This window comes from Clupea harengus, chromosome 21 (assembly GCF_900700415.2).
Source record: "Clupea harengus chromosome 21, Ch_v2.0.2, whole genome shotgun sequence".
Classification (NCBI taxonomy): domain Eukaryota; kingdom Metazoa; phylum Chordata; class Actinopteri; order Clupeiformes; family Clupeidae; genus Clupea; species Clupea harengus.
In genome coordinates this window covers 18,008,158-18,027,806 of record NC_045172.1, presented here as the reverse complement: position 1 = coordinate 18,027,806, position 19,649 = coordinate 18,008,158, and the positions used below count along the sequence as shown (strand labels likewise).

Genomic DNA, 19,649 nt, shown 5'->3' with positions numbered 1-19,649 from the left:
TTATGATGATGAATTGTTCTGAGAGCCAATACGTTCTGCACGCAGTCCTACTCTCCACTCCTGCACGCCAAGACTCTGCTTCTGTTCTGTACTCTGATAGGTCGACTCACCGGCGCGTTATCATGCCGTGGAACCAGCAGGGGAATTCTCCGTTCCGCACCACCTTCCGGGCCTGTGTCTCGCGGAACCATCGGATGGTGTTCCTTCTCCGCTTGTGCTTCTCTTTGGCACGTTCCTCATGTTCTCCTCCCGCTAGGTCGTTATCAAAGGGCGTTGCCTTTTCAGGGAAGAGCAGAGGTTAAAGGTTAAAGCCTCAGAAAATGGCAGCAAATGGAAAAAAGGTTACACATCAGCGACCTCACACAGCGACCTGTTCAGATGTATTTATTCTTTACATTTTTTTAATGGAAAAAAAACATAGCCAGTTATTTCACTGTAATGTCCAATGATATGTGTGCTACTAATGTTTGGAATGAAAAGTATAATGGGATTTGAAGTATCTCCTGACCTCAAAGTACTTGCTCCGCGGGCGAGGCACGGGGGCCAGGTGTGCTGCCTGCGGGCCTGAGAGGAAGGAGCGAGGCCTGGGCTCTGGCTTCATCTTCCGGGGCAGTGGAACGGGCGGGGATGCTGGCCCTAAAGTACAGACAGCAGAACATTTACATGTATTATACATGTTACTCGGCATCTGTAAAATACACACTCACACAGTCATATACACATGCTATAAGCTGCAAAACTATTACTAGGATCATAAGTAACACTCGACACAACGACCCCAGAGTGGTTCACTTACTCTTGTTCTCCTGTTCCATGAGCTGCCGTCTCCTCTCCCCCTCCTCCTGCAGGTGCTGTTTCCTCGTCTCCTCCTCTTCCTCTCTCTGCAGCCTCTCCTCCTCCTCTCTCTGGTCCTTCATCTGCCTCCGCATCTCCTCCACCAGCTGCAGGTACCTCCTCCTGCACCTCACCTTCCGGAAATCTACAGCACAGACCCAGGTCACATGGAGGTGGAGTGAGTACAAATATATTGATAAGGCACTAGCGTAGCTGCACCGGTTAGCGGCCAGTCTGGTAAACAATCGGCACAGTCTGTTAAACAATCGATATGCTAAGTTTATTAATAGATTAACATGACAACGCGAGCGTAGCCGATAACACGTGCATGCCGCTATTATATCCTGTTACGATACTTTTCTTGGTAAATTATTACACATTTACTGATTTAGATAAGCAGCTCAAATGTACATGCCATGTCACTGCTGTAACCACTGTTGCAGCCTTGAACAACTGCAGATAAATTAAAGTATGCTCTTATATTCCCATATATTTCAGTTTGATTCAATGCAGTGCAAATGAAACTCAGTTTGTTTAGTTGTTGAGAGTTGTTGGTAAAGCTGCTGACATAAAACAACCAGTGAACTGATCAGGACGAATCCCACCCACAGATAAAACCCCCAAAACAACCCTAGGCACAATAAGGCATTGAGGCCAGGGACATTTTACTTCTATCTCATCTTAGTTAAATGAAAGTCAAAAGGTGAACCAGGTGCAGGCAAGCCAAACATAATTCACAAGATTATCTCTCAATCATGACAGAAAATGTGCAGCACTGCAGTCATTTAATAGCGTGGCATGTTGTAATGTGCCTGCAACGCCTCCGGCATGTATGAAATGAAGTTTCCCCTCCACCCTCAACCTTAAGCAAACAGCAAACCCGCACATACTCTTCTGGATGGCGACGGCGGCCTTCCCAAGCCTGTCAAGAAGACGAGCCAACTCTTCCTGGTGCCAATACTTAAAGAACAAACGCGACGACCTGTCACCAGAGATGCAGAGACATAAAAGAGAAGGCCCACACAGAGTCCAATCATCCACAAGGCTCAAAAACACAAATTCAAAATTCAGATTAATATAATATAATAATAATAATAATAATTCTTATCTACTGTTCCATTTCCCCAGCAATCTCAAAAAAGGCGTGCTGGCCACGCAGCTCAAATGCAAACAGGCTTCACATAAAAGCCCAATCATAACTAAACTCTACTGCATCCTATGACACTGCATGAAATGACTGTGACTCAGGACTATACAAAAACTACACGCCACCGGAGGAAAGCAGAAAGGCGTTGAGCAACCTTCATTTCATTAAATCTTGACTAGACCCCACAAAGCCCACACTCACCCACATGTCCAGCCAGTGAAACGTGTGTTATTGAGGATGTGCATGCAGCTGGAAAAGAGAGAAAAGGAGAAAAGATTCATTTAGAGGTTAGAGAGAAATGTAAAACACAAAAGCTGACTGCGGTCATTGCTTACTTGTACAACATGGTCAAGTATTTTGTCCTCATCTGCTTATTTTAGTGCTGTCAAAATTAACGTGTTAATTTTGCAATTCATTTGAAAAAAATCATACATTTAAAAATAAACAAAACGCATCTGCCTTGGTGTTGTTATTATTTCTGTTAGTGATAATATAATAATCTGGGGACATCCAAAGTGCACCTGACATGGAGCTTAGCTCAATACACGAGCTTGCAAGTTTATTGAGCACTGACCGTCTGACCTAGTTGCTAGCTCTCTCCCCAAAGGTCTGTCTCTATTCTTCTCTGCTTCTCCACGTCTTCATCTCAATCCCCATTTCAAAATAGCAGTCCCTTCACACTTCTAACAAATATGCCTTTCTAGCTGAAATCAATTTTGATGGCTTTGACGGTTTTATTGGAAATCTTTAGTTCACAGAAGAGAATCTGTGTTCAAAGTTAAAAATTGTATTTGATTTTAAATATACTTCCTCTGTGTTAATTCTGTATTAGTTCTGTGATTTTTACATTTAAATATCCATTATTACAAGCTTCAGTTTTAAGAAGAAAAAAAGCTAATTGTGATTAATCACAGCAGAGCTCATTTGTTCATTATATGTGTGTGTGTGTGTGTGTGTGTGTGTGTGTGTGTGTGGCTCGCATACCTTTCTCTATTGAGAGGTGTATCTGGTTTGAGCAGCAGGAGGCTATACCTGATGGGACATAAAAAGAAGAACATTGAAAATGTCGCTCTTACACTGACAATTCTGGTTTGATGTCAGAGCTTTCACTGTCACTAGGCAACACAACAAACATTCTCTCACCTCTCTGCGAATTCCTTGAAGGTCGGTCTCCAAGAGAATCCATCTCGACGTATTCTGATGGTTTCCAGCAAGCCGTTATAGCGGAGCTGCAGATAAAACAGGCAAGTGTGAGAAATTCAATGACCTCTGTGCCTTTACACCCATGTACCTAACTTGTACTGGGAAGTATTTTTCAATAACACACACTAGAGGGCGCCTTGGCTTGAAGGGTTTCAGTTTCCACAACTCCACATTAGATGGCAGTGCTGTTCACTACATCGTCATGTGCTCTAATCTAGGAGTCTAGGGTGAGCACTGCTTTTAACTGGCAGGCAGGCCAGGTGCCTCAGGATATATGTGGTTCAGTCACAGGCCTACTGCCCCCACACATTAGCTTAAATAATCAACTATCACATTGTTATCAGGCACTGAACCTAGGAGCCGGCACTGTGATAAAGAGTAGATCATAAACTCTAGATCAATACGGACACAGAATGTTGTTGACATACAAAATATGAAAGACAAACAGCAGGGCAGATATGAAAAAAATGATTTTCAGACCTGGTCCATGACAAAGTTGTTGTCCAGGACATCGGGTGATTTTGTGCAGTTCGGTTTAATGCAACGGATGAAGTGAGGGCTGGCCGCAAACATCTTCTCCATCAAGACCCCGAGAGAATGCTGCACAAACACCCAACAACACACACCATGATCGTCCCAAAGTCGGCCTTATTCAGCTTTGACATTATGTTGAACTTGAAAAGTTTTGTTGTTACAAGGAGATAATAGCAAAATAAGCATTATTTTTGCCAAAGGAAGAACACACACACACACACACACACACACACACACACACACACACACACACACACACACACACACACACACACACACACACACACACACACACACACACACACACACACACACACACACACACACACACACACTGAGGCACACTGAGGCACACTAACACACCCACCCACCCACACACATCGAACATCCCGCCAGGTAATGCTGTGTCACTGTGTCACAGGTAGGACAACAGAACTATTCTTACCTTAAACTGTGCCCCAACGGATTGTTTCCTGGTTGAGTTGAAGTTGTCCTCTGCGATCTGTGCAAGCTTAAAGGAAGTGCAGTGTATTAGGATCGGCTAGGTTACACTGCTTTGTTCTCCACAGGATCTCCTCTAATCTGATCTCATGCTATGAACCCAGATGCGAGCCATTTGAGTTGAACTACAGTACACTACTGCTAAATTTATGTAGCCAAATAATCTTCATGCAAAACAATACAAAGCACGTATAATCAGTGGGTAAGCATACCTTAGCCTTGCGGGGCATCAGAGTTCCTGTTCTGGATATAGTAGCTGCAAAAACATGGAACAGAGATATATCTTAGAATGCACATGCAGAATGATATGTGTGATAAACCTTGTAGAACGAGGAAATGCCTTCATTTGCATTGCTGTTAAAAGTCATCACAGACAATCCTAGAATCCACAAAGCAGACAAAAATGGCTGGCCAAAAATAAAATGGCAGCTTCTCATAGACACTTTGGAAATGACTGACTTGCCTAATGTAATGTAGTAATGCATCAAGATGCATCACGTTAGTATTGTATTGATAGTAGTGTTGTCAATCAGTAAAACCATTTTTTCTTCTTAAGCTAAACTTGTAATAATGGATAGTTAAATGTATTATAACCGAATTAATGTAGAACCAACACAGTCTAGTATGTGTGTTTAAATTCAAATACTATTGGTTAATGGCATCTTTTTAACTTTGAACACAGATTCTCTCCTGTGAGCTACAGACTTCCAATAAAACCATCAAGGCCATCAAAATGGACTGTCAGCTGGAAAGCCATATTTGTTATATGTGTAGCATGTAAGGGAGAAGGGACAGTTATTTTGATGGTTTTATTGGAAGTATGTAGTTCACAGGAGAGAATCTGTTATTGAGATGCAGAGCAGACAAGAAGAACGACGGACTGGGGTGAGGGACATCACACACACACACACACACACACACACACACACACACACACACACACACACACACACACACACACACACAGGGCAGAGAGGGTTATGAGGGGACACAGGGCAGAGCAAGGCAGCATTAACATATTAAGTTACTACAAAAAACTACTACTACTCTAGCACATGTAGGCTTCTAGAGGGCACATCATCTCGTCTCCTTCCCCATTCCTCCACTTTGGGCTTTCTTTGCTGCCCAGCTGACCATCTCCTCCTCACCTTCTCTCATCTCCCCTCTCTCACACTGACCACTTCCCACATATTGTGAAGTTCTTACAATCGAGATATGTTTTGAGAAATGTAGCATTGCTAAGTGCCACATGTCAGTTCGTTGTCTTTCTGGCCCTGACTGAGGGCATTCTCTGTGTACTCACAAAGCTAGCATGTTTCACAGCATCGAGGATTTAGTTTTCTTCCTCTTTCATCCCTGGATCCCCGCTACTTTTCAGAATGTACCACATGTATTTATATTGGGAGGGAGCCGTAGCGCAGTGGTAGAGTCAGTGCCCCATACCATCCATGTGTCCAGTGCCCATCAGGACCCAAGTTTGAGTCCAACCCCAGATTATTTCTCAAGACTACTTTCCCACTCATTTCCTGCCTGATCTTCACTGTCCTATTGAGTAGAGACTTGAAAAGCCCCCCCACCAATAAAAAGTATTTTTATTGCGTGTGTTTAAATGGCATGACACACCAGGTGTAGGTTGCACGCACGCTATTGGAAGCACTCACGCTTTTGATTGTTTGATGCTTGTATTTCACAGAACCTGAACAATACATTTTCCATTTGTCTCGTCTGTTTTAAAGTAGGTTCTCAATTGTATTCAGAATGATTGATTTAGGTGTATGGGGGATTTGGGATTGGGGTGGCAAGCTCCACCAGCTGTGTTAATTGCACTCATTTATCGTAAAGCGTTATATATTTCAAATAAATCGCAAAAATCAATGTGTTCATTTTAAAAGCACAGATTGTTAGCTCAGGATAACTCACCAGCGAAGAGCAGGCTGAGGAGTGGAGTGACACTGTTAATGAAGAGGCCTCTGATGCTGCCTGGAATAGTGTCTCTGTTCCTCTCCAGGAAACCTACTCCATTGTACTGAACCTATGGTTCAGAGGGGAGAGGAGAGGGGGATGAAGAGATGGAACAATAGAGGAGAAAGGAGGGGTGAGAAGGTCATGTGAAGTACAGAACATACACAAACTACATAAACTGAAGTTTATTACTCATAACTCTAATGAACTGAAGTTTATTACGGTTTAGTGTGGAGTTTACGTTTGTTAATGTGTGGAAAATTGAGTTTATTGGTCACCAAATGCCCAAATGGCGCTCTAACAAAAGCCTTTACATGAACATGACCACAGTCAAGTCTTTGTAGAACAATGTCAAATATGACTGTTATGCTCACCTTTGCTGCATAGTGCACCACTGTGAATGCAGGACTGTGGCTGCGCACCACTTCATAGTTGGGATGTGCTTTAAACTTGCCGTTTAGCTTATCCACAAAGTCTCTATCTGAAGCCTGAAAGGGAGAAAACAGATGGATGTTATTCCCTGTCTGTTTTTCCCAGGCAGACAAACGTATACTTTGTTGCATTGCCCCATTCTCTCTCACACACACACACACACACACACACACACAAAATATAATCACACACACAAAATATAATCACACATGCACATGCACGCATAAACACAGTCCAATTCCTCACTTCTCTAAATCTTACCCTCTGCTCTTAAAATTCTTCTCTACAGTAAAACAAGCCTCAGTGGCGTTTAAGGAACACTAGGCCTTCAGCCAGTTTCCGTGGAAACTTTAAGTCAGCAACTGTGGGTGGTCACATGACCCACATACCTGTGGAAAGGCGCTCTGCTCATCCAGTAGCGAGAGGATCCCGATGGGTTTTGTGAGGAAGAGGTCCTGAAGAGACATTAATAAATCAGTCTGCAGCTTGTTCGCCTTCCAACCAACATATCTAACAAGAGGGTTACCGCGTCCTGCCACAGCTAAACCAGAGACCAAACATCATAGCAAGAAAAAAAACTTTCCCCTATTTTGTGTAGAACATGCGGCTTTTAATCAGAACACTTCTTCAACCGGGGTGGGGGGTAAAATCATCTTGCTCAGTACATTTAGACCAGGAAAGTAGTAAGACAGCTGTGATAAAAAAAATTAAAACAAAGAGAGGTGTGTGTGTGTGTGTGTGTGTGTGTGTTTGTGTGTGTGTTTGTATGCATAGAGAGTAGAGTAGAGAGTGTGAGAGACAGAAAAAAGAAAGAGAGGGAAAGGATAAAGGAGATTTGGAGCTGCTCACCAGTATGGGTTTGTTGTCCTTATACGTGATGACTTCCCAGTCCAGGTTCTCTTCCTTATACTCTCTCTGTTCCATCAGAAAGATGTGCTGCAGAGAAAGAGGCACACACCATTACTCCACTTAACACACACACAAAACAACCCATCACCAACAACACTAGCTAAAGCCTTTGGATTCACATAAAGAATACATGTTATTAATGAGAAATGGTTTTGGCTACAAGACCCATGCTCTGTTTAATCTGCTGAACGGTGGAAACAAATTCAAGGCCTTAAGAAGTTGTTGCACCACATGCTATTACCAGGAAACCCTAACAACCCTGGGGCTAGTACGTATGAACAGTAACACTTGCAGGTTCCTCGAAACAAAATTGTGGTTATTTTCTAAATGAGCTGTGTTCAGTGTTTCTCAGAATCCAACTCTTTATATTCTAGGTGCAGTGGAAGAACCACTGGATAAACTGGACACTGCACTCCCCAGGGACAATATATTATTACACAAATATATCAATATCACCAGGAAAAAAATCTATTTGATATTTAAAATAAGTCTACATATGACTTGAGAGGTTGGTGTCTTCAAACAAGATGATGTACTGTTCCCCTGCACAGTTGTGAATGCAGAGTTGAATTTTAGGACATTTAAGAAGACTGAGCTGAAATAAATCAAGTGTTACCTTCCCACCACAACAGAGCACACTGTCCATGTTAAGAGTATTCAAGGCACATCTGACCCACTGAAAGTCATGGCTATCATTTTTTACAGGAAAGAGCCTTGGAAGTTCAGAAGTTCAACAGACGATGAGCATCTCTTTAAGAGTTTCAGGTTACACTGATCTGAGAAAGTCTGCCTCAGGCACATCAGAGTGTGGCCCTTTGAAACTGTAGGAGGCACATTTGATTTGATGTAACCAAGATGGAATTCAGACTTACATGGTTGAAGAAGTACTGTAGCTGTTCATTGGCCAGGTTGATACAAAGCTGTTCGAATCGGTTTACGGCAAAGTTTTCAAAGCCAAAAATGTCAAGGATACCTTGTAGTAATATAATATGAGGGAAAATAATTGAATGTTACAGTATGTAATGTGGCACAGTACGTCTTTCCAGCAAATGATCTGTGAAGTACTCTCTAAACTTACCGATTTCACGGAGTTCAACATCTGGATCTACATTTGGGGCAAGTAACTCGTTGACTTTGCTGACTATCCATCCAAACACTCTTCCATAGGCCACTTTAGCGATCGAATCTCTGGCATCTGCAAAGGTGAAGTAGATACCATTAAAAACTAAAAGGGCACTCGGAGAGCGCAGACCTCCGCCAAGGCCAATGGTGCACTAAGGCCAACAGATGTGACTAAAGAAAGTGGACGGTGTTGGATCTGCTCCTAAATGTAATGGGTGCTTCCTTGGCCCATGCTCTAATCCTGCTGACAGACAAACAAACAAACCGAACCGAAAACATAATTGATTTTAATTACTTCAAATGAACTTGTACGTCGCTTTGGACAAAAGCGTCTGCTAAATGACTAAATGTAAAATGTAAATGTAAAGGATCAGTTACTATCAGACAAGAAAACACCACAAAAACCCTTTGGACGCTATCCAGAGACAAGGTGTTCCTTTTTTCACTTTCCACCTTTCACATACAGACGTGCATCAGGGAACTCTATATACACATATGACACACGCAGGTCTGGTAACAGGAAACAGCGCGTGTATGCAGATTTAACTGCGGGGAGAGCCGTGTGTGTGTGGTGAAACTGGGCCCCTTTGAGCCGGGAGCCTCACCTTCGGCCTGCTGTTGGCTGTGAAGGCGGCGGATGGCTTCCCCTCGTGTGACAGACATGGTGCAGATCAGACTCTTCAGCAGTTCTTCTTCCTGCACCCCAAATTGCCCCTGAAAAAAAGTGCAGCCCCCAACAAACACACACACACATAAGTAAGATGTGTAAGAAAAACATATACACACGTAGTATATGCCTAAGCTCACAAAGAAACTTACACAATCCCATTATGTTAAACTCATAAACTCAAAATCAGCAAACACTACAGTCAAGAGGTGAACCCACAGGCATCTCGGCTCCGACAAAATGTAAACAAACATTGTGCTGCCAGACATTTTGGATAAAAAACATCTGCCATAGTGAGCAAATGTACATGTCACAAATCGGAAAGGTTACAACACATAAAGGCCATGTTGTGTCTTCCTGGTTTGCTGGACCGTTGAATGACCACATCCCTTTCCTCTGCAGGGCTGGAGATACACGACTCAGCCATAAATTCACCTGCTGCCCGCAGTTCCCTTGAATCAGCGCTTAAATATAGCCCTGCCTGACCTTTCTCCCACCACCCACATCTTATCGGGGGAGGCCAGATGTGTTGAGGGGATTAGGGGGGTGGGTGGAAGGGTGGGTGCAGTGCCCTGCTTGGCTCCGTCATCTCACAGAGGTTTGTTTGCCGAGGAGAGGGCAGTAACTCACTGCTCTAAAACAACCGGATGAGTGGAGGGATGGAGACGGGAGTTGAGGGCCAAAATACAGGCCCCAGTCGGGCTTAGGGAGTCAACAGCTGTGAATGGCATAGGGTTACAGTCGGCTGAGGAGCCAGCCACTCCACCGAACAATAATGGTGTTTGTTCAGCGTTGTATGCAAAAGGCCAGATAAAGCCTCCATTCTACTCCCCTACTCACCCACCGGCCACCCATTCACCCGTTAGTCCACGCCTCTGGGACAGTGTCCAGAGTGTGCACAGTCAGACAGATGTTCTATCGTACGCTAGCCGACTGAAACAGTTAACAACAAGTCCTCCGAGTTAGCTTTTCTGGGCAGTAAATCATCATGTCGTTTACTGACCGATTGGGAGTCGACTGATTATATCAACAGAAGTAGGACATTTTTTGAAGATAAGAATCCAGAAACAAAACACACAGTGTTACACTCAAAGATGACAAGGGAGGAGCAGAAAATGAGAGGGAGGGGATCGTGGGGTAAACTACAGGAGGAAGGGGTGAAAAAAGGAGAAGGGTCAAAGAAAGAGGAACTGAAAGCCACAGAGAGTAATGGTGAGAAGGACAAAGATGATAGAGAGAGAATGAATAAGCCCAAAGAGAGGGGAGAGGGGGGAGGGGGGCTAATCGACTCACAGCAGCCGCTCTGAGCCAGCCCACGGACGTCTCCGTGACTCGGAGGGCATCTCCCTCACCAGGCTCCAACATGATGTTGCCCAGAGACAAGATGCCTGCTAGGATTGTCATCATGTCCACCTTCTCCTGCAAGAAACACACATTTTCATCTTTGAGAAATGTGCTTTTAAAGGTTCTTTTACTGAATCTGGTTATACATATTGTAGTTTATAAATCTGGCTATACAGTTTAAGGTTATACATATTAAAAGAGAAAAAGAAAGAAAGAAAAAAAGGAAGAGAGGGTGGGGGAAGTGCAAGAGCTCTAGACCCTTAGTCCTAGCCTTTTAGCCAGGAAGTTATAAAGATAACAAATGAAAACAACTCTGAGTGCCGTCATGGTGACAATTATGTCATTAAAAGCAGGAGGAAAAATCAGAGCTCTTCTGATGGCTTTTGGAGCTCTACATTAGAGCTATACATTAGGAGCTCTACATTAGTGCTCTACATTAGAGCTCTACATTACAGCTCTACATTACAGCTCTACATTAGGAGTTCTACATTAGAGCTCTACATTACAGCTCTACATTAGGAGTTCTACATTAGGAGTTCTACATTAGAGTTCTACATTAGGAGTTCTACATTAGAGCTCTACATTAGAGCTCTACATTAGGAGCTCTACATTACAGCTCTACATTATAGTTCTACATTAGAGCTCTACATTAGAGTTCTACATTAGAGTTATACATTAGGAGCTCTGCATTAGGAGCCTTACCTGCTCTTCAAATCCCACCATATCCATAGCATTGCACACATCTGCATACTTCTTGCTCCAGTGATTCACCATGTCAACTGACAGGGATGCACCATTGAGATATCTGAGGAACACAAGCATGGATAAATACTTATTTACTCATTTAGCAGATGGCTTCACAGGAAGGATGCACAGGATAGACATGTTTTTCATCCATGCGTGTACTTCCTTGAAATTCTGAGGCATTTGTAGAGCTCGGACCACATTCTCAATGATGCAGTGTGGAAAACATACCACTGTTAGGGCTGCAATAACTATTCGCCATTAAGCACATTGTTGCTCACATTAAGTAACTTATCAGACAGAAGCAAAAGGTATAGGCTAGAGTACCTAGAGTAGCCTATGACACTACTGTAATGAGACACAAAACCTAAAAATGACTGGGGTTATGATCAAAAACATTTCAATCTAAGAGCATTTCACCAATTGGCTTTTGCTAAGAGGGTCATCAGTTGCATTGCAATGATGCAGAGTTGACCAGCACGGGTGCACATCGTCACGCGATTCACACATTTATTTCCTAATCCACATAGAAATGTCACGCCATTCACAAATGTAAATATTATGTGATTCCCAAATGTAAATGCTGTTACATTTATTTACAGACTAATGTACAAACCAGTCCCCATTTGTGAAGACATTTTTTGCTGAAGAAAATGTCCTTTTTTAAAAATGCATTTGTGAATCAGGAAACTGTAAAAAATCCACAATAAATGCAAGTGGTTTGTAAATGCAAGTCATTAGCTTACTCTATTTATCGGCTATGTCTCCAGCAATGCTATGTGCCCTATGTAGATAGTTAGGAAAGCAGGCACAAGCCACTTTCGTCTTGTCACAAACATTGAATGTGAATCTTGTGATAATGAACCTACGAGATTATGACATTCCTCACTTGAACAAAACTTCTTGCAATTACGTGAATTTGGTTGGGCAGTTTGTTTTATGCATAACATTGTCAACAAGTGTCAGCAGTGTTTCAGAATTGTTTTCTGCTGCAGGGAGGTTGAGTTCACATCTCTGGGCCAGTTTACGTCATCATGCTAAGTGAAATGATGTGAATATGATACTGAGATGGTTATTACTGTATATGTTGCACTAAACCATACAGAGCTGTTTGGAATATTAATTGTATTATTATTTATTATTTTATAAAAAAATTATAATAAATAATACATCAATTAATGTATTTATGCATTCAATATAATACATTATTATTTGTTTATGACATCCCTTGAATAAATGAAGAATGGTAAGTGCATAATCCTTGAATCTTGAAATATATAAATAATATAGGAAACTATTCAACAAATCGATAAATCGGTTGTTTATAAAATTTAAAATAGTTGTTTGTTGCAGCTGTGGTTATTATGTTACTTATTATACTTCAGTAATGTGCACAGACGTATAGACAGCTCAGATCAAGTAAAGGTGTGTCCAACTAATCTCCATATCATAATTACAGTAAACTGTAACTACAACCTTTTACCCCGATCTACATTCCAAAAACAAACACTGCACCAACATCAGCTGTTTGAAGAGTCTTAAGAAAGTTCTAGCCACACCTGCCCGAAAGCGTGGGAGTAGTTTTGAGGTGAGTCACGCTTGACGCAGTCCTGATCCTGATAAGAAAGCTCATAAAAGCTGACGTACGTGACGTGCTGGGCTGGGCTGGGCGAGTGAGGAACACAACCGGGGAGTGACGAAGCACAGACACGCGGTGATGTTATGGGTGACTCATGGGCTTTCAAAGAAGGCCTAATATTACATACTTGCTTTCAGCCCACAGAGCTTGTTTAACCGCCTCTAGCCCCATGTTACTTCTCCACACTTGAATGATACAGAAGTTTTGGAGGCGTGTAAATCAATAAAAGGATTATTTTCATACCCTTGCCCTTGATAATCTATTGAGTGATATCCTGTAATCCATACTGAAAAAAAGCGTCTATTGAAAAAAAAAAACTCAATACAACGATATAGGCAGGATAGCCGAGTGGTTGTGGAAAAAAGAACAGATGCTGATTCAGACGTTGTGGAGGATTTCCCTTCTTTGATTGTGTAATGGGAACATAGCACTGCACATGTTGAGGTAGGTCACCTGTACTGCTCGGGCTCCAGGAGGCCGTAGATCTCCTTGTCGTCTGGACATACGCCCGCCAGCATGCAGTAGAAGATGTGGAAGTTGCGCTCGCCCTTGTCCTGTTGCACCACGCGGGACTTCTCCAGCAGGTACTCGTTAATCTTGGCTCCTTTCACTGCTCAAGCACAGAATTAACACTGAGCCGTACGGTCAGAAGGACTGTCCCTGCTTTATGAAGCATTGAGACGTATACAAAAACATAAACAGTTAGGCCAAGTTGGGGGGGGGGGGGGGTGAATCATGCAGATGATTCAGGCAGATGGTCAGATAATATCTCTTAATGGTCAATGGTTTATAGTGTGGAGAGTTAGAAAGACTGCAGTGTAAAAGGTAAAAGCAGTGTGTAGTCTGCGTCCTGAAGAGCAATCAGAGGTCTGGAGCCTGGTAAATAAAGGCAATCTTTGGCTTGGGAGGAAATTTGCATGCTGTACTCAAAAGGTTAAAGGCAGTTTGCATTCTTGAATCGGCTGGTGAAGCATGTCAGCCGCCTGGGTTTAGTTCGGTGGTAGAGACAGTGTGGAGCCGAGAATCTAGAGTTTGGAAGTCGAACTGGGCCTCACCTGATGTTCCAGAGAAACGTAGCTGAATGTACTTCCCAAAGCGACTGCTGTTGTCATTCATGACTGTTTGGGCATTCCCAAAGACCTCCAGAAGAGGATTCACCTGTGTACCAGAGCAAAACACATGTCACAATAGTCCTTCAGAAACAGTTTGTCTTTAAATGCACTGCAGGTTATTACATTATATGAAACCTAGATTGACTGACATAGCTGAAAAACCTGATTTGGAAAAAGAATGAATGAATGAATGAAAAGCTCAACAAACAATACCAGGTATTGACAGGTATGAAAGGTATGATAGGCATTCTGAGAGATTTTTACAGATCTTTTTTAACAGTAATTTAAAGTGTCAATATTTTGGGTCCATTGCTGTGCATTGTTTTGTCCTAAATACAGCGGCTAAAAACAAATACTCCCCTGGCAAAAGAGGGCCTCTATCTGTCTCTTTTGTCTGCACTCTGATGTATTTTGCTGTGTTAGGGAATTTCTGTCTGCTTGTGTTCCTATTGCGGTCTTCAAAACAGGGCCAAATAAACAAGGTCAGTCTTTGGTTTGGCAAAAACGGCTCCATTTGCACTGAAATGTTGCTGAAATACTCTGCAACCACTTCCATGCTTCATCTGGGGACATATCTGGCTGTTTTTGGTTTTTCCAATACTAAGGGTTTTCAACGAACACTGGGTACACAAGTTACATTTTTAGTGTTTGGTCAGAGAGACAGGGAAGCATAGCTGCACTTGAGCATCTGACCTGTATGACATGCTATAACAAAAGGAATGTGAGAGGCAGAAAACACTCTAAAAATGATCAAATCTACACAATGGACTCCCACATTTCCAGTCTGGCCAGAGGGCCAATTGGCATTTTATCAGAGGACCTCTCTCTGATCTTCTCACAGCAAAAGACCTCCATTGTGTGGATTCACAGCATTGCATGCATTGAGTGCCATCTGATATACTAGCATGGCCTGGTTCAACTAATTACCATATCCTGCAGTTCTTTATCACCTGGTTGCTTGCTGCAACTGTCACAGTGAGAACCTAAGGATGTTTGTGACTTCCAAGTAATGTGCAAACGTATATGAATGTATTATATTCACGTTTGGTCTTTAATTCATCCTTGTGATTTGGGCAGCAGTCTAGATTCATCGAAATTTGAAGTACCTGGCATAGTTGTATTATTTGAAGAGTTTTCACTTCTGCATTTTAATATGCAGTTAATCAGCCTCCAGGACACAGCCAACCAGAGGGTTACTTGAGCTAGAGGGCGTGGCCTTAAGACATAGGACAATACCATTGGATTGGTTTGTGAAAATGTATGGACATGGAGATTATGGTATTTAACCAACCATTTTAAGACATTTGGTCTCTTACTCTAAACTTTTACGCTCTTGATCTTCCTCTTACCATCATACTCTCGCTCTCTCTTCTTTTGCCCTTTATATCTCCCCATCTCATCTCTTTTTCTTATTCACTCATTTGGGTTTCATCTCTTTACATTTGATGCATTCATGGTTTATCAGGTTTATTTTGGTCATTCAGTTGTATTTGGTTTATTTAATTGTTATTATTTACAGCTGTACTTATCCATTTGGTTTTCACCTTACATTCAGTTAAACATTTAAGCTTACTGTTTATTGGAGTGATAAACTGTTAATTCATGAACCATCCATTTAACTCTTTATGTGCCATGCCATTACTGTGCCACTATCTTATTTACTGCTTGGTAATATTGGAGGTCAGATTATTCATTAATCATATTTTCCACAATATTTACCACTCTAATGCATTCTTCTAGCCCATGAAATTCAGACACGCATAAGCCTCCCAGGCTTGTGTTTTTCCCGTCGATTTGATAACACTTTTGGCCGTCTCGCAAAAGACATGACTGGTGACTGATACTGCTATCTGTATGCGTAAACACTGTGGGGTTACGATGCTTATTTCAGGTCTCAGGGGCGTTTTAGGAGGATCAAAGCTCTGTGCAAAAGATTTCAATTTCATGAGGCACAGAGAGACTCAAGGCCCCTATCCATCAGCATCTGAGCCTATGGCTGGGTGTAACCTGGAATCCCTTATAAAACCCAAATATATGCCAAATTAGAAAGTCAGGAAGTCCCACAGTATGGGAAACAGGATGTGAAGTCGCGAGTGAGGTCTTCCCAAAAAGAAAACATAAAGCATTCCAGATGGTTTGGCAAGCACAGGATGGACAGTGATTGCACACATCGCCAACACAAGGCAGACGTTTAGCCATGTCTTTATTGACCATCATCATATTCCTGTGGTTAGTATTCATAATAGTCTTCATAGTAATTCTTCAGACCCATGTTTTAGCTACATATGGGCTATAATCTGAATTAATATAACCCTCTTTTTGCTCCCTTTCTACGTGGCAGACTCATCCATCCAGCCAGCAAACACAAAAGGCAAAGGAAACCTAGCGCCGTAAGCCAAGTGATTTTAAGAGCAGCACGTTAATGTTTAAGTTGGACAGCGCATCAGACCAGAGCAATTCTGCCCAGCTAGTCGGACATAAACCATTCTTTGAAAAAAGTTCTTGACAGCTTTTTCCCCCACTGATAAGTAACCATAACATCCCCTGTTGTATGAGACTAGGGTTGTGTGCATGTATTGGGAGGTAAGGGGATGTGGGGAGATCTGAGTATGACTGCACGGCCACATGTTTGAGTCTGAAAATGGCAATGCTCAAAGTTGAGGGGGACTGGTAGTGCTGGTCCTGTTCGCTTGGCTTGGACCGTCGGGAGCACAAGAGAAATGAGAAACGGAATGGAGCCGAGAACATGGAGATCTGGGGGATGGAAAAATGAATAACTGGGAGAAGTTTCAGCAGGAAGACCTAGATTTCTTAGATATTAAATGCACATGTGCACACACAAACACATATATAAAAGGGTCCCCACACATCCAAACACACACACACACACACACACAGTTGACTAGGACTTCTCATTCACAAACCCACAGCACAGTTGTATAGTCCAGTGTGAAGGAAATCCCAGAGCTTACAGTGGAGAGGAAGTCAACAGCTACATCATCTAACCTATAAATGTGAAGCAATTAAGTAACATGTTCCGATTACCCCACCACAACTACCAGGAAACTGAGTCATGAAGGTCAAACTATACAGATCAACATGAGAGAGAGAGAGAGAGACAGGGGAAAAGAAGAAAGAACTGACACTTTTATTACTTAAACATTTGCACCATATAAAAGAGCTACAGTGAGAGAGAGAGAAAGAAAGAAAGAAAGAAAAAATAAAAACAGTAAAGCCTCCGGAATAAGAGATAAGAGGTTCAACACACAGTGAACCGCACAATGAAAACACAGAGGAAGACTTTAACTGTGTTTCCATAACAACAAGTATGTCAATAAAAACTGAGGAAAAGATTAAGACAGAAGCCCTTCTGGTGCCTGACTGATGCAATAATTCTGACAATTTTCCATTAATGGTGATTAATATTCCCATTGGAGTCGCTCTGGCAACACTTTTGGTTGACCATTACTCATATCTCCAGTGAAGAATGCTATTTCTGGCTGCAATGTTTTATTTTTTAGATGTTTTATATAACTTTTATATAATTACACAAACTGTGAGCCAATAAAACCTAGCCTATGGCACCAGGAACATTTCATTTCCCCTGGTTGGGGGCTAAGCAGTGAAGCTGTGTAGGCAACCTTTGTGTTTCGACCTTTTGTTATGCATCTTCTTTTTCTTTCTTCGGTCACTAGTGATATCTTAGGCCAGGGGTTCTCAAACATTTGCAAGCTGGGTCCACCTCAAACTATTACTACAGTAGCAGACGTAGTGGTAGTAGGCCTAGTAGTAGCAGTAGTAGTATTGTTGTCGTTGTTGTTATTATTATTACTAATTATTATTTGTACTTCCCCCCCCCCCCCCCCCCAATACACAGGAAAAGATTAATTGTGCTATTAATTCGGAACTTCCCACAACATCACTGTCACAGTCACTGTGACATGCAAGTATGAAGAAATGTCTTATACAGTACTTGTGGACATAGTGATATCAAGTTTCCATGGCAACTCTGGCCTGCTCGCCGCTATATTTCCAAGCAGAGTTTAATGAATATAAACAGCATCATGGAAAGTAGTAAGTGCAACCATTAACATCTGTTAATGTACATGTACCTGTATACAAAAAAATATGTCCTCTACTAGACGTGCCTTTTCTAGATTCCAAATCTTTAAACCCACATTGCAACAGGGCCAAACCTGTATTTATGTTCAACCGTTTGGCTGGTGTGCACAACACACAGGACAAACATGCCTCAGGCAGCACCCATTAGTATGGCTGAGTTGCTTCATACTTTCCATAAGCGAGGAGAAAGAGAGTTGAGAGCAGAGCAGAGAGGGGAAAGACACAGACTAACACCCGCCCACCCCCCCACCCCCCCTCTTTCCACCTCAGTACAGGACAACAGACTCAGCAAATCTGTAGAGGTTAGGAGTAAGGGGTAAGGGATGTGTGTGCTGAGCCCTATCAGATCACAGGGCTCTTCCCAGAGTGACTCAGCAGGGACATGAGGACAGGGAGCAGATCCTGCTGACATTGCCAAAATAGCACCTAGAGTAAATGTCACCTGCAGTGTAGACGTCTAAGCCCCAAATTTGAAAGATGCAAACGGCGGGTTCTTACCCGCAACAACCATCTTCGGAGGTGTACTAAACAGAGGATTTGTTTATGGGCTTTTACACATGCCGGTCATTTCAGGACAGTTTAGTTCACATTGGCGTCAGATTCAGGTCACATTCTAAGACACAGTTTCAACAGCACACCCATGTTTCACACGAGTTGTGTACACATGCACATAACAATTCTTCTTGACTAGTCAACCACAGGTGATCCTCACAACTCACAACAGCTGTCAAACAGAGTAAAAATGCATGCACATGCAACACATTTTTACAAAAGGTACTTATATAGAAACAAAAGGAGACTAAACTAAGACAAGGTGTGACCAAACTGAGGCAGGTTTTGAGACCTTTGTGGCGCTTGGTTAACCAGGGACCCCCACAGCTCCGACAAAACGTTTATTTTAAACGGTGATATTTTTAACACCATATTGTGTTAGCAAGTTCAGCAGAGTTCAGCTTTGCATTTGTAAAGGACTTTAGTTTGATCCATTGCACACTGCCTTTTTATTACAGCTGGGGTTCACATACAAGCTGCTGCTGTTTGGGGTAGCACCTCTGACAAATGTCTCTTCCTCAACTTTTCACACCGTTTTGAGGACTCATGTTGCTCAATCCGGAAACTGTAGCAAAACTGTAGCAAGGCGGTGCACACCACGTGCCCCTGATCTGGCCTCCACACCCCACCGGGCTTGACTGGACTGGACTGGGTTGGGTTGGCTCAGGATGGGACTCACCTGTAGGATCTGCTGCTCCAGCTGCGAGTTGGCTTTGCACAGCTCCATCATGTGCCTCAGGAGGAGCTTGGTGCTCTCAGTCTTCCCTGCTCCGCTCTCTCCGCTTCAGGGACACAAACAGATACAAACACACACACACGCACACG

At 42.6% G+C, this 19,649-nt stretch overlaps 1 protein-coding gene across 1 annotated transcript in view; it reads right to left on the bottom strand.

Annotated features, from left to right (window-relative positions):
- The window catches only part of LOC105911746 (myosin-IIIb), a 28,706-nt gene that overhangs the window by 3,707 nt on the left and 5,350 nt on the right, over positions 1–19,649 (bottom strand). Inside the window, exons 4-25 of the mRNA XM_031558615.2 lie at positions 19,504–19,606; positions 14,094–14,196; positions 13,492–13,648; positions 11,358–11,460; positions 10,605–10,730; positions 9,250–9,358; positions 8,601–8,717; positions 8,395–8,495; positions 7,463–7,549; positions 7,003–7,068; positions 6,556–6,669; positions 6,140–6,251; positions 4,432–4,475; positions 4,164–4,229; positions 3,665–3,784; positions 3,125–3,210; positions 2,966–3,013; positions 2,183–2,230; positions 1,725–1,816; positions 797–979; positions 509–636; positions 111–277 (exon numbers count right to left, since the gene is read on the bottom strand). Of these exons, the coding sequence (XP_031414475.1) occupies positions 111–277; positions 509–636; positions 797–979; positions 1,725–1,816; positions 2,183–2,230; positions 2,966–3,013; positions 3,125–3,210; positions 3,665–3,784; positions 4,164–4,229; positions 4,432–4,475; positions 6,140–6,251; positions 6,556–6,669; positions 7,003–7,068; positions 7,463–7,549; positions 8,395–8,495; positions 8,601–8,717; positions 9,250–9,358; positions 10,605–10,730; positions 11,358–11,460; positions 13,492–13,648; positions 14,094–14,196; positions 19,504–19,606 (2,280 nt within the window). The remainder of the gene's footprint in view (positions 1–110; positions 278–508; positions 637–796; positions 980–1,724; positions 1,817–2,182; positions 2,231–2,965; positions 3,014–3,124; positions 3,211–3,664; positions 3,785–4,163; positions 4,230–4,431; positions 4,476–6,139; positions 6,252–6,555; positions 6,670–7,002; positions 7,069–7,462; positions 7,550–8,394; positions 8,496–8,600; positions 8,718–9,249; positions 9,359–10,604; positions 10,731–11,357; positions 11,461–13,491; positions 13,649–14,093; positions 14,197–19,503; positions 19,607–19,649) is intronic.